General features: G+C 39.7%; 1 protein-coding gene across 3 annotated transcripts in view; it reads right to left on the bottom strand.

Annotated features, from left to right (window-relative positions):
• AGMO (alkylglycerol monooxygenase) overlaps positions 1–18,627 on the bottom strand; it is a 193,690-nt gene extending 175,063 nt beyond the window's left edge. Inside the window, exons 1-2 of one of the 3 annotated variants that reach the window (XM_074574790.1) lie at positions 17,999–18,627; positions 11,049–11,179 (exon numbers count right to left, since the gene is read on the bottom strand). In XM_074574790.1, coding sequence (XP_074430891.1) covers positions 11,049–11,179; positions 17,999–18,127 — 260 coding nt within the window. In that variant the 5' untranslated portion in view covers positions 18,128–18,627. Of the gene's footprint in view, positions 1–11,048; positions 11,370–17,998 lie in introns of those variants that run through there. The other 2 variants (XM_074574788.1, XM_074574789.1) reach the window with 2 other exon arrangements.
• Between the last annotated feature and the right edge of the window lie 8,143 nt (positions 18,628–26,770).

Below are 26,770 nucleotides of genomic sequence, written 5' to 3' on the forward strand. Positions count from 1 at the left end.
CAGTTTTTCTCTTGGACAAAAACAAAACACAACAAAACCCACGAAGTTTCATTTCAGCAGCTGGCAGATGAAGAATTTCTCTTCACTAACAATGACAGGTGTATCTACCACTTCAAAAACAACTTAGCTATGCCCAGAAGTTGGACCATACACACCTGGAACATGTTTAATTTTCATAAGAGCTGTGTTCTATAAATATTTTTAAAGAAGATTATATGTGTCCAACCAGATTTTTGCAATTCACCTCATGAGGCATCTGTAAAGTTCAGTATAAATTCTCAATCCCTTTCACAACAGGTCAGAAGGGAGCTGATATTATTCAAACACAAAGAAATGGGCATTTCTTAACATCTTTTCAATGACCAGGAAATTTAAAACACCTCTTGCAACATAGAGTATCAGTTATTATTAGGTACTGTTTTCTTACTTTATTCTTTTGCTTTTATTAACACATAATGCCTTTGCAGTACATCTAAAGATATGTGAACTGGTACATTTCCTCCATTTTTGATCAGCTGTCAGTATTTCACCCTCGAGTCCTTTTTTTTTTTTCCACAGGCTGAGGCCAAGGTGTAAAACTTGAGCTAACCCTGCAACACATTTTTTATATATGTAATTTGCTGTACATTCTTTCCTTCATGCTTGAATCACAGCTCTACAGCACATATACACTAGCTGATTACTGTAATTAATTTAGAGTAATCCATCATATCACTATGCAATGCCAGAGAAAGAAGAATTGCTTAGCTAAGTATTTTTTAAAAATTTACAGTGTGATAGATAGGAAAGTCCAGAGCTTGCATTCAATTACGATTCTGAAAGTTCACTTGGAGTTTTAAAGGTTTATATTGCCCCAGTTTTTCTCCCTCAAGTTCCATTTTCACTTCTTGAAAATACAGAAGAGAATTTAAGAAAAGTTTTTTCCTCATTTAAATGTTAGGTTTCAACCATAAATATGACAGAAGTAGATAGGTAAAACTTTTGTCATCTAGTCCAATCCTCTGCATAAGGAGTAATAAATCCTAGAACAGACAGACTGTATAGAAAACCTTATTATATACATCGCATAGATTTATCTTCTTGGATTTTGAACATTTCTGCTGAAAATTTTCTTATTATGTGCAAAGTATGCACTTAGGCAACCGTTTTGACTTTGAGACAGAGTTACCTTCTCCTTGTTTCTAAAGTTCATGCATACTTTATTCAAAGGTGATAGTATTTGTTTTAATAAACCATTTCCCCCCTTCTCCTTCCACTGTGTCAGATTATCACTTCCTCTAATTAAAAAAGTCCAAGAAGGAAATTCTGGGAGATGAACTCTCCATGTGGAAATGAAGATCTACTTATGGTAGATCCCTGTGGGATAATGAAGGAGGGAAAAGGTGGAGGAAATTCAACTGGAAGAAAAGGCAGCTGCCCATTTCAAAGAACACAAGGTCCTGTTCTGCTTCCTCCAACTCACAGATTGGCCTTAGAGCCTGAAGCCAAAGTTTTAGGAAACTTCTTCCACAGTGCCCAGGACAGTCACCAAAAGGGAGAAAGGTCAGAGACAGTAGCTGTTGTCTCTCTTCCGAGCATGGCGGAAGGTCCGTGTATCAAAAGCAAAGGCCCCAAGGAAACCGCCTGGGCTCTTGCCGCTCTTGCAGTCCCCACCTCATGTCACACTGGGAACCGACCTGGAGCCCCTGATCTAAAAACACAACTCTCCAGCTGGACCTACAAAAGCTCAACTCTCAGGGGCTCTAGCAGACTTGCATCCTTGGAGGTCAGACACAGAGGGAAACATGTTAAGACACCCTGGTCACAAGGTTATATTATCATTAAAAATAGTGAGATATTACTAATACAGTTTCCCTGGGTTAAATAAATTCAGTTTTCCTAGCCTGAGTCAAACTTCATGAATGTAAAGTTTCAAAATGTTGAACAAAGGCAGTTTCTCCTCGATAATTTGAAATTATTCAGACCATATATGTAACAGCAGGATACATGAATAATTAAATGCTCTGTAAGCCTTTGTTTCAGGGTGGAAAGCATAAGGATTTCCATTTCCAAGGATACTCATAGAGCTTTCTTTTCCAGATGAAAAACTGTCTCCATTCACAATTGAAATAAACATTTTGATAACATGATTTCAGTAAAGAGGAGAAGGGGGGAGGAGGTAGAGGAGCCTTGAGAAAAGGTCCATTTGCAAAACAAAGCAAACCTCCTGCAACCGAAATCCCCTTTTATTTCCTGTACAGGTGCCAGGTCTTAAACAGACACCCAATTTATTACCTTGTCAGCTGACTTATTAGGGTTGACACAAATCGAGCTGAAATATGCCTGACATACTGCAGTCAAGGCTTTTTTCACGCTTTAGCACAAAGCCAAACTTTCCACAAGGTGGAGGGAAAGGGAGAGGGAGCTGTGGGAGTTCTATTCCCTGTTTTCTATCATCAAGATGAATATGATCCTCTCCCATTCTTAATATGCAAAACCAGTCATGAAATAACCCAAGGCTAAAAAATAATTCACAAAAATGATACAGCTGGGAAATTATTATCAGGCTCTGGAAAGCCCTTGATTACAGGAAATAGCACCTACGTTTTGAGAAAATGTTCCCACCAGACACAAACACCGAATCAAAGCCTCTCCTCTTCCTCAGTATGGCTTTCTTCTCTAGCATTTTAGCCTAAATAATGCAAATCCCCAGTTTTCCTCAAGGAGAAAAAAAAAATACCAAATGCAAAGTGAAGTAAAATGGAGATGAGTTTGGTATCCTTACTGGCTGCATTGCATAAGGTTTTGTCTGACAAAGGTGACTTTTTCTTCCCCAAACACGTTCCTCTTGCACTTCACTTTTTATCTCCTAATTTGAGACACTAATATTAATTTACAGTAGTGGGTGGAATAAAACATGAAACAATAGGTTTTGGAAGGAAAAGAACAAAAGTCAGTGTTACACTTTTTTATTATTAAGTCCAAGTCCTGTCTATATAATTCAAGTCCCTTGTTTATCTTTGCTCTTTCACTCATAAATAAGCAATCAATTAAAAATCCAACACAAGTTAAATATTTTCATGAGAAATTCCACTGCCTTTAGTGATATAATCCATAGTAGTAACATATTTTGCCCTAAGTTTATGCAAGGTCTTCTGGTAAATTTAATTACATGCGATTTTTAAGAGACTGCAAATCCTAGTTTAAAAACTTCAGTACAGCTGAGCTTCTGGCATTGTAGCTTACTCTTCTTCCTTTTATGAGAATGGAAGTTACGTTTCTTTAGACCTATTTACACTTGCTTAGCACACTGGGCAGTGAATTCTGTTCCAGTAAATTCAGCACACACAATACTAGGAGATTTTAGAACGTCAACTTCTGTAAGGCAACAGACCTGACTTTTAATATTTATATAAATAGCACCATGTAAGTGTAATAGAAATGCTTACTTAATACCTATTTCCAATAGAGGACCTGATTTTGATCTCTCCTACTTGATTCTTCCACTGAAGTCAGCAAATTTGCATTAGAAATTAAGTTAGATTAGGAACAAGCCTGTAATATACTCAAAGGTCACACATAAACAGAAGCAATGAGGAAAAAGAAAAGGGTGTTCTATTCAACTCGGATTAGTTCTTCTGAATTTATATAGAACAAAGGAATTAGTAACAGATAAATGTTCCTATGGTTTGTAAAAATATAGTGAAATAACTTCAATGAGACATCATAGCGCATCAAATCATGAAATGAGGAAAAATATTTACATGAGAATTTCTGTTGAACTGCTTTGGTCATACTTCTGAACTTTAAAAATGGTAGTTTGTTTTTGTCTGTGATATACACAGTGGTGAAAGTCTATTCTTTTCAGATCTGTAACACTGATTTACAGAATCATTAAAAGACATTTTTCCCCAGTTTCCATAACTTCTAGGTGTTGACCCAGGAAACTAGGTTGGCCAGCTCTAAAAATGCTACCCCTGTGCTCCATCTAGTGGAATCCTGATTTAAGCTTAATGCATCTTTTAGCAGAGAAGTGCTTCAGTCAGAATGGTACTCTACACAGAAGCAGCTCCTTAAAGTTTTTTCAAAATGCGTGCAAAGTGACACAACTTATCTTAAAGAAAAATACAGAAACATGGAATAAAAATCTACACAAAATTTAATTTGAGAAAATGGTATATTTTGTGAGCTGCAGAGACTACTGAACTTAATTAATAACATATTTCCAATAAGGGTAAACTCGGTTCACTGTCTGTGCTTTCCCAGAACACGCGTATATTTGAGAACAAACACTTGCAGCTCGTCTTTGTTTCTAAAGACACGGCAGGTGCAAAGCTGGGCTCTGAGATTCACAAACGGGCAATCACCAAGCCATTTACTGGCCCCACTGCACAGAAAAAGGCAATGATGCAATACTAAGGATGTAGACAAATATGCATTCTGCAAACAGCTGCGTCAGTGTAAGAGGTTACAACTTAAAAGAGTAATTGGCTCCCTGACAGGGTTGTGTGAAATACAGCAATCTCTAGAACATTAGGGTAGGTAGGGACTACCAGTTGTTTCAGTCAATTAGTTTGAGAACATCCCGACTCTCCCAAGTCTCTCTCCCAAATCCTTCTTTTTAACGTTTAGCAGCTTATATGTCATTTCATTAGAAACTTGAGAGTTTCATACTCTGGCTCAGAGCTTTCCTTAGTCGTCACCAAAAAGTAGCACTCCACGCATGCCAGGCTGTCTAGAGCTGCTCGTTGGTACTCCTGTGCTCTGCCAGCAGCTCTGCCCACATGGGTGCTCTCCAGCCTGCTTCAAACAAAACGAACCAGGTAAACAAAATTCTAGAGTTTAAGCCACTGAAGGCAATGCGGCTGCTATGCCTGGGAAGGACTCACCACTGAGAGAAGTGGGGACGGTAACAGGGGACTGGGGAGGTGGTGATGAGCACCTGACAGCAGGCGGGAAGCACTAGCGTCTTTACTGGGCACAGCTGGATTTGGACTTGCTGAGGACACAGCGTGATTCACACCACATCTAGAAAACTGTTAAACTGACGATAACTCTTGTGTGGATTAATTATCCTGACTTTTACTGGTTTAGCTCCACTCAATTCATCAATGACAAACCAGATCAAAAAAAACTAACTAGACCAAAGAAAGATCGTTCATGTAGGGAGACGGTCACTGCCATGAGTTTAACTGAACTGATTTCGAAAATCCCCTTCCAGAGCCAGGTTTGCCTGCTGAAAAGGCTACCAGCTCCTGCTGCACAGACTACGCCCTTATTGAAACAGTTTATCCTGCTCTGACCGCTTTACCTACAGAAGATTAGTGAGTTATTTCAAAACCTGTTCTTCTGACAGAGCTGTGAGGTCTGCGATCTCCGGCAAAATGTGGGAACGATTAGCAGTGTATATGGGACAGTGCAGCCAGGAGGGTGCTCTTACGAAATATATAACTACCTAGTGCTACTTGGAGAGTGGGAGGAATGGGGAGGCAAGTAGATTCTGTCTCTTCAGGCTTGTTACCTATTAAAATCCCATTTTTTGGAAACATCTATTGATGGGTAGTGTCTTAAATTGCCATAGCTAGCTGCTGCAGGCATGGTTGTGACTGCAGGTTCAGTAGAGCCTGAGCCTAGTGGCCGACAGCTCTTGGCTGACACGTTCCCATTTGCTTGCCTGTCTCTCTGCCTTAAACAAATACTTTTTTGGTCCCATAGTGAACTGAAATAAATCCACACGTGATAGATTAGCACCTGAACCAACACAAGAGAAAGGGAGGACCACGTAAACGAGTACGGGAAGGACAGAAGTGCAGTAGCCAGAAGTTAGGTTGGTTTAGGGCATGGCACGGCACAGCAGCTTTACTTGCCATTTAACCAGGTTAAGTGATTACCTTTCCAGTTTGGCCCCATCTGCTCATCACTGCCCTAAGTGTGGTGGTTACCAGCCCTCGGACCTGCCAGCATAATTGCATGCATAGCTGCTCCCTGACCTGGCTCTGTCAAAATGAATGCAGCTGAGCTTAAACACCTCTTTTATAGTTCTTGGGGGGCTTTTGTTTCTGCTTTTAGCTGGATCACTTTGTCAGGACCAGGTTAGGGAGCAATTAAATGTGCAGTTATGTTGGCAGATCTGAGGGGGCAGCTGGATCAGAAGCAACACATCTGACCATGCTCTAAATAAACATCTGTCCAAAGCCTTAGTAAAACAGATGTGGAGAAAAAAATGTACCTAATAAGTCTTGAAGTGAAAATATAATTTACGAGAAACCGCATGTATCAAATTTTCTTCTAAGACATGCAATCACTAATTTATGAGATTATAATTTTCTATAGTCACACGTGAAGTATCTAGTAGATACTTCAGGAAAACGGGACATACTTTAAATGGATAAATCCACACAGGCAAGTATTTTGAGTTCTGTCAGGACACTGCCAGCTCCACAGGGTTGTGAACTGCTTGCACCAACTTGAACTGAGTGTATTCTGATCAGCTCTGCATATTGCTGCTATTGAGAACTGAAAACTTCTGGTTTCAGATTGCAATTTTACATATGCTTTAAAGCAGATAACTCAGTAATGCTACAAAAGAATTGAGTGTTTCTTGTCCTGCAATCCTGACTGCTTTTTTCCAAGCCCATTTCTTGTGCTAGCACAAGATTTTGCAAAGCCATGAGAACTGATGCAAGTTAATGTGATGGGGGGGTGCTGGACCTGCTTCCTGGGCAACTTCACCACAGGGCAACACAAATGCTGGCAAAAGGGGGAAGAAGGTGCAGAGGCAGGAATGAGCAACCAGAAGTGCAAGTTAGTCAAAGGTGCTTCAGTTGGCAGCAGCGCTGGTCTAAAATATACGTGAAACTGCCTCTTCGATCTAACTTCTGGAAAAAGATTATTTAAAACCTAGATGATGTACAAAACTGTGAATACACCGGTCTATAGCAGAAACAGGATTTGTACTCCTTTGATTCAATTATTGCTGATGTGCAGGTATCTTAAGATGCATAATAGTACGAACTAATCAAAAAGCATTTTCTCATGCCTTTCTGATGTTTAACAACACTTTAGAGAACTCTAATCTCCTCTGTATCAAATACCAGAGTAAATAACGTATGCAAATTGTAATGTTCTCTTCAGAAACATAGAAGTTTATTGCAGACTCGACTGACAAAACTCTGTGTTAGACATATATACGCTCACACACTGTACGACTGTGTTGCAGAGTTGAACACTAAAAACTGGCAATTGAGCATGACCATAAAGAACGGAGACTTTCCCAACTAGTTTGAAAATGTACCTACCTCAGTTATCCCCCAAACACTTTTTGATTTGATTTATGTTCTGCTGCTTTAAAAGAAGAAATGGGCCAATATGAAATAATGCACATACTTGTATAGTGGATATTTATACCCAAAATAAACTTTCTCTTGGGAGAATATTTTTAAAGCAGCATTTCAAGTCTCCTGGCAATGGTTAGTTCGAAAAGTTATTTATTTATTTAGAATAAAAGTTCTCAGAAATTTTTTAACCACCAACATTTAGGATGCTGGGAGTCAGCTTAGTAATTCGAGTTTCTCCCTTTCCCCCGAATTACTTTTCATTGCATATACCATTTAGTATTCATACATGCAGAGGGATGGATAGTATGCATTAAGGCAGAGAAAATTATATTTAAGAAATGTATAGGCTATTTTACAAGAGACGATATATACGCACAAAGCAATTCAACTTACTACATGCTGTTGAGTCTAATGAGCCTAAAACCAAAACACATTGCCTTGTCCGATTAGACTTTTCCTCTTGCACCTACATTTTTAAAATTTGGCATACGAATATCAACAATTTATGATTTGCATTTTCTCCAACAATGAAGTAAGAAACACTGAATAAATTCTGTTTTCCCTCAAGATATACAGTACTTCTGTTACACAGACTGTGAAATGGAAAAACATACTTAGAGGCTGAATATGGTCTGTGACTCCTAATTTTTTCATTAAATGTAAAGACCTCTCTGCAGTGATGCATCTGAAGCTTCATTCTAACTAATAGACTGAAGCCCACCATTTTAGATTCAACCACAGATTTTTTTAAGGAAGTGGCAAACCATTGCTGCTAGTTGAGAAAATGAAAATTAGTCCCTGGGAGAGGATACAATCAATGGTGTGTTAATCTAACCTTCAGCTGTTAATGATTTGCACTACTATTTCCCCTGATGCTGTGGGTTCTGCTGAAATATTGTTTTAGCAGTTTCTGTCAGCTTTCCCTACCTTTTTTCTGCCTGAAAGGGAAAGACTGAAGTGAAAGTCTTAGCAACAGATTTCGCATGTGCTTTTTCTTTTTTCTTGACCCAGTTCTTTCACACCATGGAAGCAGGAGACAGAAGGGTAAATTGTTCTGTTTTCTCAGTTCAAGCCTTTTTAGCCAGTCTGTTATTCGCAACTCCTCTTACTTACAAAAGAGGTGTTACACTAAGCAGTCATCATTAGAACTGTGATATTAACATGCAAATAAATTATTTAGGAAGTCTGTATTTTGCCTGCTTCATTCACATTCAGCCAGAAAGTTAAAAGCTTTACAGAACTCTTTTTTGGAAAGAGCTGCTGAGGAAGGTCTCTATTTCCAGCCACGAGAGCTGCACAAGTGACCTGGAATAGACTTCTTGTGCTGGTGTAGCAATGAATAAGTGTACCGATCCTGCGGATTTGCCTGCTCCTGCAAAGTTTGCGTCCTTAAGGATCATTTGGTTCACTCAGTTGAAACAACCTTGCAAAATAATTCCTATCTGAAAGAAAACTGCGTCGCCCGCAAGCCAAATTCTGCAGCAAAGTACTGAGTGCCAAAATAATAAAAGTACTCAGCACCTTGCAAAGCTGTGTTCCACACACACAATGCTAGCTTTCTTAGCAAGCGTTTGTTCCAGGAATAAGTGTATCTGAAGAATTTTAGTATGCTTAAAATAGAGCCAAAAGGCCTCGCAAAACCATTCAAACTTACTTTACATGTATCTCAGTCCCCTTGTCTAACTTAATCAGTCCTGAATATTTCAGATGAAAAAAATAAGTATTTAGCATGGTAAACCTTTGAAGTGCATGACTGTCTGGGAAATTAGGGCTAGGTTGAAGAAGCAACATTTGAACTACTTCAATATTAGCTGCGTGCAAACTAGAGTAAGCCTTTATCAGGATTTTGTGTTGGTGCACACAAGTCCAATATATTGACAAATGTTTAATTTCTTACAGCTTATAATATAATGAAAAATTTAATGTTTCTCCTTCAAGATTATGCTCACAAGTCATATTAAAACCAACAAAATGGTTTGAATATAGATTGTACACTAGCTGAGAAAATAGCTTCATGAAATTCTGAAATAACTTAGACATTACTTTACTCTCGAAGACACTGCTTTATGTTTGAATATTTCTCATGCTGAAAGCTCATGACACTTATTTGCAGATACACGAAGAGTTTGGGAGAGTGTCTCTAAGTGACATTATTTATCTACCAAACTCCATAAAAGGCTTTGTCCATAATATTTACTACAAACTAACATAATCCATTACAAGTTGTCTTTGTACCTAATTTAAAGGCACAGACATAGATCTTGTCAAATCTTTTCCTGATTAGAAAGTTCAAAAAAAAAAAATCAAGTAAACGTCAAATGTTCAATAGATTACAAAGTGGGTGATTTACACATTTCAGAAAATGGGTACTACTTGTCAGAAGGGATAATTTTTTTTTGTTGCTGTCGTCTTTTAATGTATTTTATCAATAAACTGGTTTGAAAGAGAAGATTTCTAGTAAAATTTACAATGACAATAAACAGGGATCTCTAAGTAACAAAGACAACATTTCATGGATTGAAACTATTTCAGGATGACCAAATGTACAATCCAATGTATTTCTACATGGCCAAATATATGAACATATTGCCTATGAATGAGGAATGTAAGCCACAGAATCTAAAAAAATATTTGGGGATGAAGGATGGCTCAAAGGACCTGGGATATATAAAGGGAGGAACAACAAGTAGAAATAGAGAACAAATGACTTCATTATTTGGCACTGATGTAGCAATTTCTGAAATATGGAGTGCACTTGAGACATCAACACTAAGAAGGCTGAAAAACTGCAGAGGATTCAGAAAAAGGACTGTGGGAATAATTGAAAGACTTGAAAATATACTATATAGTCAAATTCAAATAATAGAAACTTTTCATTGTGTAATGAAGAGATTATATGCAATTTGATGTTAACCAGTAAATTCATACATGGGGAGTAGAAATATAATCCCATTCTAACAGAAAAGATGTAATAAAATCTATCAGCTGGAAGCTCATCTCGTGCAAAGACAGATCTAAAAGATGATGTTCCTTATAAGTAATTAGAGCTCCTGAAAAATGCTTAGGACAACTTATATAAAGAACTTGCTGGATTCCCTATTACTGGATATTTAATAACCCACAGTGGATATTTCTTTAAAACACAACTCTGTTCACCATGAACTAATTCAGTTAAATCACTGGGGAGCAGATTAGATGATCTTGTTTACAACAATTCTCTCAGGTATTAAAATCCACTGAAGTCAAACACAAGATTATGACTGAGTTCAAAGAACTTTAGATCACATGCATACTCACAATTCTATCAATCGGGTTATATGCACACAATTTTATTTTTAAAGGCTAATGAAAATAATGGACTTGTTTTGGTTTGTTGCTTCTGTTTTATTCTTTCTGAAGCTTAATGAAAGAAAACTCACATTTTAACATATAGTCCAATATAAGGTATGGTCAAGGGAGCTGAAGTCCCAGAATTGGCAAAAGGTGACAGTCAAGATCAAATACAGATTAATATAATTGGAGGTGGAAAATATCCTGCAAGTATCATATTTAGCTTTACATATTAAAAAGACATTTACACTTCTATGCAACTTCATTTTAGCAAAGTGAGATCTAGATGTCTTGTTTAATCATTTTGGGTTATCAATATCAACTTCAATATAGAATTTTCTTTTCTTCCTTCTTAGTGATTAAAAAAAAAAAATCTTAAGCTAAAATAACACATATACTTACTCTGGCAGTCGAGACAGGATACCTAAAGAAAGAGAACTTATGCCATCATTGATCCGACCTGCCAGTTTACGCTTCTGAACCCAGCTGACAGCGAACTCCAGCCCAATAAAAGCAATGAAGAATGGAATACTCTGAAAAATAGTTTGAAGAAAAGAAGTCACAACACAAACAAGAGTTAGATCCCCCTTTCCTAACAGCAATTCATGCAGCCAGATACTTCTCAGGTTGTCTGGCACTTTACTAGCTACTATTCTGATAAAGCTCCACATGAACCTTAAGAATCAGAACAACCAAGGCTACCATTTAATCCCCAACACCAGCATAAACCCAGTGCACTAACCTCCTCCCATATTATTTTCTTTTGTATCTTCTGCACATAAATTGTTAAATGGCATCAAAACAAAACACAAAGGTCTTTCCAAACTCATATTTCTCATATTGAAGTAAATCAGCGAGAGGAGAAACATTTGTGGACTCCTCTAACCACAAGGTAAAACAGAATCTGCTTTCGATTTGATATGTAAGCGGTTTTTGAATGTGTTCAGCCACTGAATTTGGCATCTAACAATATTATCTGAAAGACATAAAGTAAAGTGAGTTTCTTTTTACTCGGCATTTCTGTTGCCATGCTTTTTGCTGCAGATAGCAACGGCTTTTATGTATGTGTACAGGAGAGAACCCAGTAACTACGCAGCCCATTCCAATTTGGGCCATTCCACATGTTCTCTTTCCAGACCAAGTAGCAATGATACAATGTTCCCTTTTTTCTTTTGGGTTGTACTAACGGTAAAATAATTTTCTGCCTTTCTGAAGAAAAGCATAATGATGAGTGAGCCTGAAACATTTCTCACTCACAACACTGCTTCAGTCTAGGATTCAATCCGCATTGTCCATTTTGCATCCCAGATCAACTGGCAAGTTGATAATGCACAGCAGTGCCCAGGAGAGAAAGGTATGGCTGTGACTAGCGGTAGGACTGGTAACATTATTGTGACACCACCATTTTTCATCAGTGGAGAAAGATTGCTACAGCTATTCTCAAAATTTCATCAGCATAGGCAAGAAAAAAGGATTGAATAATAGCAATTGGTAGAGCATGTGCTTTTTTACTGACACTGCTTTTTTACCCAACGCTTCATGGGTGGAAGGAATGACAAGGCAGTGGCAGCGCTATCAGCCACCGCCACCAAAATATAGAAGGTCTGTGGAAAATAAGAAGGAGCTATTTTCCTTGCATCAGATGTCTGTGCATATGCATGTTGCTTCAACTGCCTCCCTTACTCTGTAGAAAACTTCTGGGTGACCTTGGAGACGTTTGGACAACTCCTTCTCGGTGGTATTAAGGCCTAAAATTCCCACCATGTTTTGCAAGGCAAGCAAAATGCAAGACCAGTGACATTTTGTGCACCATTGTGAGAGGCACCACACATCCAGACTTGCCCTGTTAGTCTTTTGCTGCTGCCCCCTTCAAGTGACCTGCAAACACATACAGATTCACAGACTAAAACTGTCCAAACTGCCCTGCTGTAGAACAGAGGCTGCTTCTGCCTATACAACATTTTAATGGAAGAAGCATGTTGCCTCTGCAAATGCCATTGCATTTTGGAGGGTGCTCATTTTTGTTGCCAAGTGAGATATGATCCGGGAATTCCTACCAGGCTGGGACACTAAAGAGACTAAGATGGATATAGACCAGATTGCTCAGTGGAAGAAGAATTGGATGATTCAAACCATGCAAGCAGCAAGAGATTTATAGCGTCTAGGAAATGTGAAAGTTCATAAACTTCAGCAGCTCAGGGTTAGGTTACAATAACAGATGAACAGAGATTAATATCAACGTGGCACTTTTTAATTTAGATGCCTAGCTTGCTCCTTAACAGCATTTTAGGTATCTAAAAGGCTGTTTGGGATATGCACTAACTGATGATATAAATAACTTCGAAAGCAAAAGGCAACCTATGGATAAAGCATAAACAGGACCCAAGAAAACCAATGTGATAAATCTTTGGATATTTGAAATCAATAAGAAAGAAAGACAGAAAGAAAGACAGACAGACAGAAAGACAGACCAAACACCACAACCTTCCAGCTGAAATAATTGAAACATTCTAGGAAAATATAAGTACTCCTTGTTTTGTTCTAGATGATTCATTTTAAGTAGACAAAACTTTTAATGTACTTTTCTTAATTGATATAATTAAAGAACAGATTCCTAACTTGTCAAACAAAGGTTGATGACCACAGCTGTACGTCGCAGCAGAGATAAAAAGGGTCTTATTAAGAACAACTAAGAAACACTTGACCACAATACCAGGAGCCAGGTCTAGCACAGACTACAGGCAGTTTGAAGTTGTGGAACAGCAGAAGCTGCGTGGCGAATCGAATGGGCTCAGGACAGAAAAAGCGGGATGCTTTATTCATGAAATTAAAATAGGGAATCAGAAACAGACAACGCCTGCATTCTATGTGGTGATTCGCTTTACCTAGCAACATCTGAAATGGTTAAAATATTTGTCTTTCTACTAATACACACTAATGTAACTTCTTTCCCATTGACTTCATTAAATATTTTCTTCCCACTGCGAAGCTGTGAGACAGCCAAGCATTTGACAACACTTTATGACTCACAAATACGGAGTGCGATAGCAAGGAGGATAGAGAAACAGCCTTAACGTCCTGCCCATCAAGGAGCCTGCTTGGAAAGGGAAGATTTACGGCATACCTCTTAGTATCTAAGAAATTACTACCTCCCTCCCACAGACCCACATTAAGCTTTGTCCAAAGCAGATCAAAGGGATCAGCTATGTCAAGACTAGCATGTATTATTTATGTGACCATAACACCTAATAGCTATTGTCACGGAGCAGCAGGATCGTACCGTGTTAGATGTCGTTCAAGGAGAAGGAAAAGGCACCCTCTGTCCCAGACAGCCTACAGTCTAAGGATGAGATGTAGGACAGCAGAAGGATAATGCAAATAATTCAGGGAAAAGGAGACAGTCAGTAAGACAGAGAGTAGTCTCACTAGCCTAACCATTACTTTTTTTTTACTTTTTTGTTTAAGTTAAAAGGACAATGGAGACATTTAAGGAACCTGTTGAGGATAGGTAGCTCTGCAAAAGTTTGCAAGGATCATCCCTACAAAAAAAATGGCACAAAGTTAAGAAATAGCCACTCTTGGCACCACAGGCCAGAGACAGAAGCTGGATCCTTTTGGTATCTTCTGGTCTAGGAATGTTTTTCTCTCTTTCTGTTCCCAGTTTCTTTCTCTTTACCCATCACCAGAAATACTTCATGGAGATTTGCATTAGCTTGTAGTTTACTTCAATAACTGATCCATAACTTGAAAGTCTTACTCTGACCACTAAGAGGGATTTCCCTTATAAGTAACCAACTCTTACAAAATGCAAAGGACCTTTTAAAATCAGTTAATCAGTTTCTGCTTTATACAGTTGCAAAAAATAATATTCTAAGTTGAAACTCTGCATAAATTCATGTTTTTATTGCAAGTCTTGAAACAGTTTCTGTTTTCTTAAGGTCCCAAGTCCTTATAAGAATCTCAACTTTCATGTAAAACTAAATATGAAGGTTCTGTGCCTCATTATTTAGAAGCAAAGCCTAAAATGTGAATTGAGTGTAAATGTGAACTTAATCTTTAGGCTCTCAAAAGCAGAGAGTAAATAGAAAAGAAAAACAGTGATTACTAAATTTAAAGCTTTCGTTTTGGGGCTCTCAGCAAATGGAACAGTGCTCTCTCTTCCTGAGTCTGACTCATTAAAGTCTTTACTGAGCAAGCACAAGTGATAAATTCAGAACGTAGCAAGGAGCAAAGTGAAATTCTTGTTGTTCATGAGAACTTGCCAAATATTGGCAAGCAAAAAGCAGCACTCCACCTGCCCATCTGTAGATTAAGAGAGGCTCAAAAAACCAGAGCATGCAGAGCATAATCTTATATCCACAGCAAAGAGGATGCTCGTGAAAGGACAGGGCAAGCATCAGTATACATTGTAAGAGTCAGGAAATTCTGCCCTGGAGAAAGAAAATTGATTTATGACTTCTATTCCTAGAAATCAGGGAAAAATCAAGAGTTTCAAATTCGACACGACAAAAGCTCACGTAAAAATAAATTCTATGATTATGCTCCAGGATTTGGACCCTTTTTCCCAGAATTTTAGAGATTAGTTGGAAGGGTGACTTTTCCCTGAGCACCGCTGCAGAGCTTTGATGCTAGTCATTAGCAGCTGATCAGCTAATGTTTTAAACAGGACTTGGGGCCTTCATGTGCAGCTCTGCCAACATACAGAGCATTATGCAGGGACCAGGAGCTGTTTTGCCTCTGAAAATGGAAGTAATATAACCACAGCCAGAAAGTACACCACACAAGTTAAGCTAGCTAAGTTGTTCTGTTCTCAAAAATCAGAGCTGCTTCACCCACTGCTGTCACTTGCTGCCCAAATGCAACAGCACAGCTGACTCTAGCTCAGAGGAGCTACTCCTACGAAGCGCATGTATTTTGAAGACCAACAAAGTGCTCAATTTAGCAGATCACCCAAAACATGAATATTTGAGTGAATTAGGAGGTTCTGCCACCTGCCTAATGTTGGAAGGTGCAAGTCCCCACAGCTGTAGCCATGTGATCTAACGTACTAGAAATATAGTAGATATTACTATATTTAATATAATAAATATAGAAATAACATACTAGAAATACCCTCATCCATCTGATACACATGATAGATCACAGAGACGAGATCCAAATCCCACTTCTATATGGTGTCTCAGAAAAAAAAAAAAAAACCAACAACAAAAAAACCCACAACTGTTTAGGAGACACTAACGTAACCAGTAGCTTGTTTCACACCCGCATCATTGTTGCTGTATTTCAGAGTGAATTATTTGAGCTGAAGCCTTCATTTATTACCAGCTCTGCATTAGAATTGTTTTTTGTTCTGTGTTGAGCTGAGCTCAAACATCCACTTCTATATTTGTACAAACTCAAGGGGTTACTGCTCTAAGCCCCCCTTGAATGGCTCATCAGGTCACTATTAAATCTAGTCCTGCTGAATCCAATGGATCTGCTGCTCTTGTAATTGTTCCTTAAACAATCCAAGAGAAGCTACCAGACTAGTAGGTCAAATGCACAACAGTGACAAGCAGCCGGAGAGGGACTGTAGGTAGTTACCTTCTGCCCAACACCACATGCCCAGAAGAAGTGCGAATACTGCCTAAGCTCAGACCACAGCCGTAGAGTTGACAGTCGCTAAGACTTTTACACAACCACCTAACTAAGTATCAAAAGATCTGTTCTGGCAACAAATGCACTGGGGGAGGTGGGGATTCTGGTATAACTAACCCAAGATAACAATTCTAGGAAAGTAAAACTATAATGGGAAACCTTTTCTCAGTGTAGTTTTTTTGCAAGGTATATATTCCTTTACAAACTTATCACAATGGTGCTCTACAACATCAGAAGCCTACAGGCACTTTTATAACGCAGAGGAGTATTAAGAATCCTTCCTCAAACTTTTATAGCTCTTCTTTCACAGTAAAAGAAATTCCAGGTTTGGCCAAGGTCTGAGCTGAATATTGCACCGGTCCGTACGAGAGAAGAAAGCCTAGGGATGCTAAGGAATGGTGCTGGCAAGAACGTGAATGATACTAAATTGGAAATATGGGAACAGTAAAAGGGATTGAGGTAGGCAATAGACAGAGCTGGAGGGAGAGATCAGCTGACCAGGCAAAACTGTCAAGCACAAGACAGTTTTCCTCGATCATGACGCTACAACTCAGTTGCAAAACGCCTCTGAGAAAAGCAGTCCATTGACCAGACGCTGCACACAGCCTGGTTTGCAGCAGCTGTCTGCTTCCCCCATCCAAAAGGGCAACGTTTGCTGATAACAGCTATCAGGGAAGGGCTGCTGCATACTACCATTTCCAGAAAGCTGCTGATGGTGCTGCCTTGCTCTGCACAATCCATGACACCCCCACTGCAGCCCAATAGCAGGTGCTGCACAGCAGTCCAAGGTTAACTTGGCAGAGGAGATAGTCGGAGCTACCAGGACTCATATAAAAAGCGTGGATCTTCAGTGAAGCTGGTCTGAATTTACTTTCACAAGGGCAAAACAATGTTTATCTGCTTTCTCCACGAAAATCTCATTGATTCCGGGTTCAGCAGGAGCTGGGTGCTAAGACATGTGCAATAGGTAGGACAGAAGGGAGCAAAGGTACGTTAATGGAAGTGGATAAACTGGCAGGGCAGAAGGGGAGGGAGGGATATGCTGCTGCCTGCTGACAAGGGAGTTCTCATCCCTGACCTCTGTACTCTTGCCTTGGAGCTTTAGGAGACTGCACTGTCCCAACTCAAATATTTGTTCTCTTAAACAATCTTTATTTTTTATTTTAAATAGAATTTTTTATTTTTCTTTCTTTGACTGAACTTGTACCACTCACTTAAAAGGCTCAGAGACCTGACTTCTTGCTTGCTTTAAAAACCATAATAGCCAAACACAGTGTCATGTTTTATGGTTTACTCAGCTCAGTTTGCTGCCACTATATCCAGCAGCACTGACAATCACAGTAACAATGTTAGCATCAACCCCCCGAAATTTGGGGTGCTTTTCTGAAAACTTTAGCTCCTGGTATCAGGGAAAAGCATCTGAGCCTTCATTTAAAATACATGAAAAGAGAGTGCACGGTTACATAGGCAGCTTAAACAGGCAGCTTGCAGATAGAGAGCCCAGGAGTGAAAACGATCGGAGAAAGACGAGGTATTTCATCTTAATTTAGGTGCCCTTTCGCGGACATTGTTTCCTTGGGTCCTCTGTGGCTTTTGCAAAAAAGTTAAAAAAAAAAAAAAAAAAAAAAGGCGGGCGGCAGCTGCGCGCAGGGCGGGCGGAGGGGAGGGCGAAGGATGCTGCCGGTGGAGAGGGGGGGACGGGAGGGGGCTCTCACCTTCTCCACGTAGTCGGGCACCTCCTCCACCGTGCGGAAGGAGCTCTCCCCGGGAGGCAGCACGTAGAAGAGAGCGCGGAGCTGCTGCCCCGGCGTGGTCGCCCGCGGGCCATCCGCCTCGCTGCCCATCGCCCGACGACCGCGGCCCCGCTCCGCACCGCGACTGCGGGTGCGCTGGCAGTGCGGACCTTCCGCCCGCCCTCCCCGCTCCGCGGGTGCGCTGCCAGCGGGGAACCTCCCGCCCCGCCCCGCGGCAGCGCCCGCTTCTGCTCCCGGGCAGCGCTCGGACTTTTAACTTGAGGCGGCGGGCTTCGCTTCCCCACGGCGCTGGGGGTCTTGAAGGCTGCTGTGGGGAAAGCCTCGACTTTCGTATTTCTCTTTGAATCGTGCTGCTGGAGTTTTCTTGGGGTTGATGGTTTTGGGGGGCTTTGGGTTTTTTTTTTTTTTTTTTTTTTTTTTTTTGTATGTGTCATCACACGCACGGGCCACTTCCGGGAGTCAAGGAAAAGCCCTCGCACACCTACTCACCACGCGTCCCGGTGCCCTTCTCACCCACAAAACCCTCTGAACAGCAGAGCTCAAGCTATCCTTTTTCACTTTTAGACACACGAAAGACACTGCTCAGGTTTTTGACTTCGGCATAAAAAGCACTGTTATAAAATCATGATGTTAAGGGCATTGAGAAACAAGCGGAGGTGTCCTTGTGGGATCCAGCTGTGTGGGTCAGCCCAGCCTTCTTCCCATTTAAAGCGTTTAGTTTTTTAAACTTTCAGAAGGGCTTATCATGGCTCAATTTTATATAGCCCCAATTAATATGACTATATTGATGGTAGCCTCTAGAAGCCATCTATTATGCTGTCATTTACAAAGGAATGAAAACTACGGAAATACAAAGAAACAGTAGAAACAAATGTATGCTAGATCCTTGTAGAAAATGCCTTTTAGAAACGGGAATAACGACAGGCTTTGTACATTCAGGCCTTCAATCTGAGCATGCGTTTCCCTGTCAAATGTTTGTCAATCACACTTTATATGTTTGGCCTTAATAAAAATAATAGCTTTGTGATAAAATAGATTAGCCAGAAATAAGATAACACCATGTCCCAGCAACCCCCTTATCTCGAACGTTCAGTTCCACTTAACAGTGTTTGCAGAAGAAATGGACTGCAAATCCTGCTGTAAAGGATTTCGCCACAATTTAAGTCCTGCCACTCATTAAATTAAGAAAAGCTTTATGCCTTGAACCAACTCTTAGTTTTAGAAAGGAACTATGACAGGTAATTTCAGCCAAAATTTCTGTTTAGAAGAAACATATGTAGAAATTGACATTTAAATAATTGAAGTAATGCACGTTTGTGATGTTTGTGTTAACTATGTTGCCATTTAAACAACAGTGGGGGAGTAGATTTAAACAATATCCTGCAGTTGGAATAATGTAACAATACTGTAGTACGTGAATGTCAGAAAATTACTGGAAGTACCAGTAAAAATATTTTACTGTAGGCTGAACAAAGCACAAGTGTTTTAAAATGGTGGTAATGGTGAAATAGATTTGGACACTCTTAATATGTTTCGTTTATACTAGTAGTATGATATAAGTAAAAATTAATAAACTTAATAAAATGCCTTAAAATTTCATCCTAGTGTTCTCAACTTCAATGTTGATTTATAGTAATCTGAGGTTCTTACAGAACTCTAGTTATTAACTTCTAAAATCCAAATTCATCTAAATGAAAATTCCAAATTTACTCAAAATCACACAAATCAACAGCATTCTGACTAGATCTTCATTGCAGGCAATGACACATGGTAGAAAGTGTTTGCTTTTTCAGTTAGACTAGCCTAAGTATTTCTATGACGTTATTCTCACATTCAAGCTCCTAGAACTCATCCTAACCTCAGCTGCACCATCCCAGCAGGCCACCCTCAGCCCTTCATTGCTCTGGTGCCGGTGTTCATCTTGCTCCAGAATTAAAAGGATTTTAATTGCTCTTGCTTGCAAAGTTAAAAGGACCAGAACTTAATCCCACAAAAAAATGTCATCAGTGAACAGTATCTGGGGACCACTCTGGGGTGAGAAGAACAATTAGCAGGGCAGGGGAGCCCACGGCCACACAAGGTATATTTCACATACCAGGGAACCACTGCCTCACTTCACACCATTCTGGGAAAGAAGACAATCCATCAGGTTTTGGGACCCCATACTTTCTTAAAATTTATTATTTTGGACCCTGATTTCAGTGCAAATTATCACCCAGGCATCACCATACTGAAATACGTGTTTTGAAAACTAAAGGACTTAATTATGCCTCACAGGGGAAACAGCTGGGTTGTGTTTTCCAGCTTCTGTGTCAAAGGAAAAATAGATGATAGCACTACAATAGCTATACCTCTGGTGAGAACAATAATTTTAAATCCTACCTGGAGCACCTATGAGTTTTAGACAAGCTTCAATAATCTGGCTTTACAAATGTAGCCGCTGTTGTCTATTTAAGCCTCGAAATTTAGCATGCAGTTTCCAGTGCTTGCTCTTTTCTTTGTTAGGAACAGAAAATAAAGCATCCAGGAACGTTGCTTTAGTGGAAGATCCTACCCTCTACCAGGCAATGCTCCCTCCATTAAGTGACCTTGTAGAATTTCTCTCTCAGGAGTTGTTTTTTTTAAATTATTTTATGCAAAGAGTTAAATAACCTATTTCTTTTCTTTTTACAACAAAAAGTAGAAAAGTAGATATTTCCCATGCTATGCTGCCATCAAAAATGCAGAAGGATGTTCTGTCTGGAGACTGGGATTCTGCTGTTGACTAGTAGATCGTTCCAGTAACTAAGGCAACAAAAGCCTCTGTTCTACTTAGAGGAAATTGGGGAGCTGGCCTAACATGATCTGTAGGTGGATCATATTTTGTTTTCTCTAAAGAACTCCATCCCACCCACTTCATGAACAGAGAACGCCCAGACGCTTCCTGTTTGGGTCTCTCCAAGCACTAAACCAGCATTAAATAATAAACTCATAAAGGGAATTAGGGCAGGTTGAAATTGGGATGGGCGATATAGTCTGCCGTGGCAATCGTTCCCAGCAAACTGAATCGTATCCAGAACCGAGCGGGGCTTAGTATGCTCTATTTACTTAGTAGTATCTTTGAATATAGAAACACTTTAAATGAGTACATTGTGATGAGCAGATGTCAGACTTTTTTTTTTGTATCACTACTCCATGTATTCACGGCACCTATATTCATGCTTGACAATCGATGTCATTAGGGGAGCACTAAATGCATCAGTGCTATTATAAAACTGGCATTATGAAATATTCTAAGTGTTGTCTTTGCCAGTGATAAACCCTGCATCACACAGTACCTTTTAAGACAAATGTTATTCAAGTGTTTATTTGTTCATGTTATATAAGCGATATGTATTAATATCCAATTCTTAATAACAACATTATACTGACTCCAGAAACCTGAATACAGGGATGTTTTGCATATTAATCAACATCATGCCATGCACTTGGCCACTTACTGCTAACTTTCCATTCCTTTTGTGCAGGTCTGCTAACCACAGAACAGTGCACATATATGATCATTCTAAACTATTTAATTCAGTAAAACTTGTTAGCAAACTCAATTTATTCAAGGGTTGCCAAAATGTCCAGAGAAAATAATACACCCTTCAAGAGGTCTGTTGGGGAAACATACAGTGATAAACGTACATACTAGTCACAGAACTTTATTATCTGTGTTTATTTGTTATTAGCATCTATTCTTGATACTATAGCAGGGTTTTTGTTTTATTTTTTAAACACAGTGATATGTTTGATACATTTGTCCTTTCTCTTATGGAGAAAATATTTTTTTATTATTATTATTAAAATCCCTTATCTTCCTTCCTCTGTCCCCTAGTGGGCTGACCATGGGAATCATTTGACCCTTAGACTTTGGTTCCCTACTTAGCTGAGCCAGATGATGACTTTCTGCTGGAAAATGGGTGGGCAGCACTGCTCGCTCGCTCTCTCCCTCCTTACAACAGGCGTCCTCCACCATTTACCTTGCCCTGACACAGAGACTGGCCAGATTCTTCCATGAGTTGATTTACCTCACAAACTCACATAGCAAGAAATTAAGCCAGAAAATAAATAGTTTTACATTTTTCTACTGCTCTAGTGGGCTAAGTGGTTCATGAGAGGGCCCAGGGAGTGTAGGAGTTGGCATGAAAGCCCAGGCACACAGCTACAAACCAGAGATGAGAGAATGAGGTAGAAAGAGGACTTCTTCATTTCACCAGCAGCAAGTTATTAGATCAACTGAACAGCTCATGGAGTCACAGCCTCCTGTGCATTTGCCAAAAATATGGCTTCAGCAAGCTATCATATGTCAGCATGCAACCACATCCAAACAGTTGATGCTTCCTTTACATCAGCACTTCAGTAACTGCCTTTTTCAAACTTATCCTTTTTTTTTTCTGGAAGGCCACTCTCTAGCAGAATAGAAGCTTTTTCTTTTACTTGCCTATTCACATAACTATATATGTTATATACTACATTCTATGGATATGTTTTTACTGGAAAGGAAGGCTCCCTGGTACTCCATGTTCTAGCTGCAACACATGGATGGGGTCATGGGGCATATTCTGGAAGGAGAAGCTGGTACTCTCCATGGAATCCACAAGGGACCATAAGGCTGCAAAGAAGCCAGGAGGGGATAGTTCAAGAGATGTAGAAGACAAAAGATGTAGCATGAGATGAGGAGGCAGGGGCCTGATCAGGGAGAGGACAGCAGTGGCTCAGAGCTGTAGGAGGGAGGTTCTCCTGGAGACCAGAGGAGCTCTGCAGAGGTTGCTGCAACCCAGAAAAACAGCTGAGATCGCAAGCTGAGACATACAAGGTCTGAAGATAATGGCTCACCCCATTAGAACACAGTGAACAGCAGAGGAATTGGCATTCATGCTCTGTATTTTATTAGTCCTCGAACAGCAAAGCATCAGTTTTCCATATTTCAGAAGGTACTTTGTTTTATTAGAATAGAAACTAAACCAATGTTAAAGAAAGAAAACCCTTTTAGCGTGGTTGCTACACCGACTGCAAGGAAGACGGGCAGGAAGGTTCATCCTGAAGCTCTGACTGATTTGGGGGAGCCAATCACAAGCAGAAAGCCCTCTAACGTGTTTGCATGTTAGCCTTCTTGAACAGTGCTGTAATGGCAAGAAGTTCCCAAGAGAGCCTAAGTACTGGTTTCAGCCCTCCCCCACATCCAGCTGGATGTTGTCCACTCTTGGTGCTTTCCTTGTGGTCATTAGACATTGCACTGAGCCAGTTTAACATGTTCCATCAGCAGAAGCAAAACAAAAGAAAATGCCAAAACTGGCTTGAGGTTTTCTGGACTGAAGTCAAGACAGACATTCACAACAGAAAGGATGGTCAGGACAAAGTGGTAGTCTAGATTCTACTCCCCTGGGGAAAGCTTGGGAATTTCAGAACATCAAGCTTATCTCAGTATCTCTTGCCTAATCTCTGTAGGAAGATTTGTCAATAAACAGGCATGTGATCTGACTAATTGATTGTTCATCCTCTGTCTGTGTTGCCCAGGCTGTTCAGCTGCCCATGGGTGGGCTCCTAGGCTGCCCCATCTATTGGGTGTTCAGCTACCAATCTGCTTAAGGGGTGAACTCTTAATTAGGTCAGTTATTGGCACTCCCCAAAGCTGGCTTCTTGGGCTGCTTATCTCTGCACAACCTGAAACAGCTCCAAGAAGCTGCTTTTAAGCCATGAGCAGCCCCATGAGCCAGTTGACTCATTCATGCCCAGTTCTGATGCAGACAACACAGCTGCTTGACAAGTCAGGATAACAGGGTATTTGGGCAGGCTGAAGAATAAGGCAGAAACTTAAGGGTATTTTTTGTATTCTTTTTTTCAGCATTTTCTGCTCTTGAAATACTTTAACCTTTTGTTCCTACAGGGGAAAAAATGTGTTTTGTTTTTTTGGTGCAAGAGGGAATGGGAGTTACTGGAAAAATAAATTCCATCTTCAAGGCAGGCCTATCAAGTAACTTCAGAAGAACAGCCTGCCCACCTGTTGTGTTTCCAGATTTTATTTGGCATGCTCTGCAGTGCAATTTCTTGCACTTTTGTTTCTGAAAAATCTTATTTTAGTTTAATTTATTTGGAACACCAGGGTTCAAGTTGCTGCATGCTATAACCTACATGGTGTGTAGGCATTATATAGCTTACAACCTCAGATTCAGGATAGATATCTTATACATCAAGATCATTCGATCAGACATGTTATAACCTATTTAATAGGTCTTTGTACTACCTGACCAGTGATTATAACTGTTTATTTGTTATCACCAGAATAGTCTCTTTCATGGTTTTGAATTAGGAGCATACAAATATCAACACTGGGTAGATCCAAAGTTATAAAACATCTCACAACATGAGCTATAGCACATGCTACCACTTTACTGCAGGTGTGCAGGCAAGAATCATTTGGGTGATTTGTGACTGGAATCATAGGAAGTACCACCTTTCAAGGAAGACTAACCAAAACACTGATTATTTTTTTTTAATCACAAAGAACAATCCTAGAGAATTATAAAAATTATGCACACATATCTGAACTTCAACATAAAGACAGTTGTGATAAATTGACACAGAACATCTTTCAAGATATATTCTAGTACCAGTAGATGTACTTGATAAAAATCACTGGATAATGTTTTAAAGGTTGTAATCCTGAAGCATCATCTGGCCTTAAATCAACTATTTTTTTTATCATGGGGAACAGGGAAAAAAAATGTATTTTTCCTAGGAAAATCACATAGCTTCTATTTCTTCCTAGCTTGTGAAACTCTAGTCCTTGAGGGAGAGATTATTTTCTGTGGATGACCCCCTTAAATAAACTACAGTGAGTTATAAATGCTGAGTGCAATTAATGTGTTTTAACAAACTAAAAAGAGTAAAATGCTTAGCTATTAAAGGTGGTAGAACACCTTTAGAAAGGTGGAAGTCACCATTTCTTTTCTTCTAATGAATAACGTACCTGGGCCTCTAGCAGGCAACAAGCCTGTCCCAGTAAGCCAGTAGGGAGATGGACACTACCACCCCACTGCCCCCACAAAGCAAGTCTACAGCCACTGTTCGCTTCCACTCCAGAGCTAGTGCTCTCCTCTGGTCCAGCTGCCTTTGTGCTCCCTCTTAGCAGAGTTTTTTCCCCTTCCTTGCCTTTGAGCCACTGCGTCAATGCTGCAAATTCAGGTCTGAGAGCAAAGAAGGAGCCTCTCTCCTGCTGCCTAGAGTCACAAGCTGCCAGCCTCCTCTACCACCCATCCACAAGTAACCTCTCACTCTCCTTCCTTTACTACATCTTGGAGCTGATGCTCATGCTGCTCCAGGGGCTCTCTGAAGACCCTGTCCATCACCTGCTTGTCATCCTTGAAGCAACACAGTCACACAATTCTTCCCACTGCTCCCTTACCCAGTGCTAAGTATCTATCTCTGCTAAAGCACACCTCCCACTGCAAGGCCACCCCAGGAAGAAAGTCCAAGTGCTCCTCACAGACCAAACCTGCATAAGGGCATCATTTGTTGCTCCAGTACTTTTGATGTGCTCCAGCTAATTTATCTGTCACATGTTGAGGACCAAACCTTACAGTATCATCCAATCTCATCCTACCTGGAGATGTTCCAGCATGCTCCTCACACCCCAGCTGGCTCCCTAATTGCCAAAACACCAACTACCTGAACTCCTACTGACCTAAATAGGTTCTTTCCTAATCAGCAATCAGATAAAGACAAAAGTTGCAGGCCCTTCTTAATTAAGTCTCCATTTCAGAAGGTAACTAACTGAAGCTGTAAGCTCTAGGAATCCCTGGAAGCTTTCAAAAACAACTAAAACCTGAAATTTGCACTGAAGAAAAATGAAAACCAGAGCAAAACCGAATTAATAAACATACCGAAATCTGCAAATAATCATTAGGGGAAAATATGTTATGAAAAAAAAAAAAGCAAGTGAAAATTCATAGAAACCTCAAAGTTTCTGGAATATTTGAAATCTAGAGCAGAAATCTTGTTAGAGGTCCCAATACAAGGTAGCATATGATGAGGTAATTAAAGACTACCATAATGCATAAGAACTGGAATGGTCTCTTAAGGATAAATTTTTTCAGTCTTTAAGCACTTTCATTTTGCAAGGGTGAAATTAATTTCATGCCCCACACTTTTAAATACAGTATAAAAAGCAAGAATAACTCTAAAAGTTATTTGATAAAATAAATGATTGAAATAAGTACGATCAATCAAATTACAAGTAATATATATGTCACATTTTACCATAGTAAAAGCTTTTTCTTTTCTTTTTTTGTCCTCTTTTTATAAGGTGACTATAAGTGAAAAGATAAATGAAATTTCATTTATGCATACACATCACTTTGAGGAAAAATAGACTATCCACTACAAAATTCACTTTCGAAATGCCTGTTTTTTTCTTCCTTCATTCCAGTTCCAAAATTTAGTTCTCCATATATTCATGAATGTTTCTAATCTCTTTTTATGTTCAGGGAATGAAATAGGCTTCAAATTTGTATGTCATAAGTATGGAATGTATTCCCTGATATTTAGTCGTGGGGAATCCTTCCAGTGTTACAGAGTAATTTATACAGCAGCTGTGATCAAGATGTCTGTAAGGTTTTCTTTGCTGTGCTGTTTACCTGTTCTGAAACACTTACTGGTTTAATATCTGAGCCAAAGCCCAAGCAGAATAGTAAGATTTGTACGTGTAGT

This window comes from Larus michahellis, chromosome 2 (assembly GCF_964199755.1).
Source record: "Larus michahellis chromosome 2, bLarMic1.1, whole genome shotgun sequence".
Classification (NCBI taxonomy): Eukaryota; Metazoa; Chordata; class Aves; order Charadriiformes; family Laridae; genus Larus; species Larus michahellis.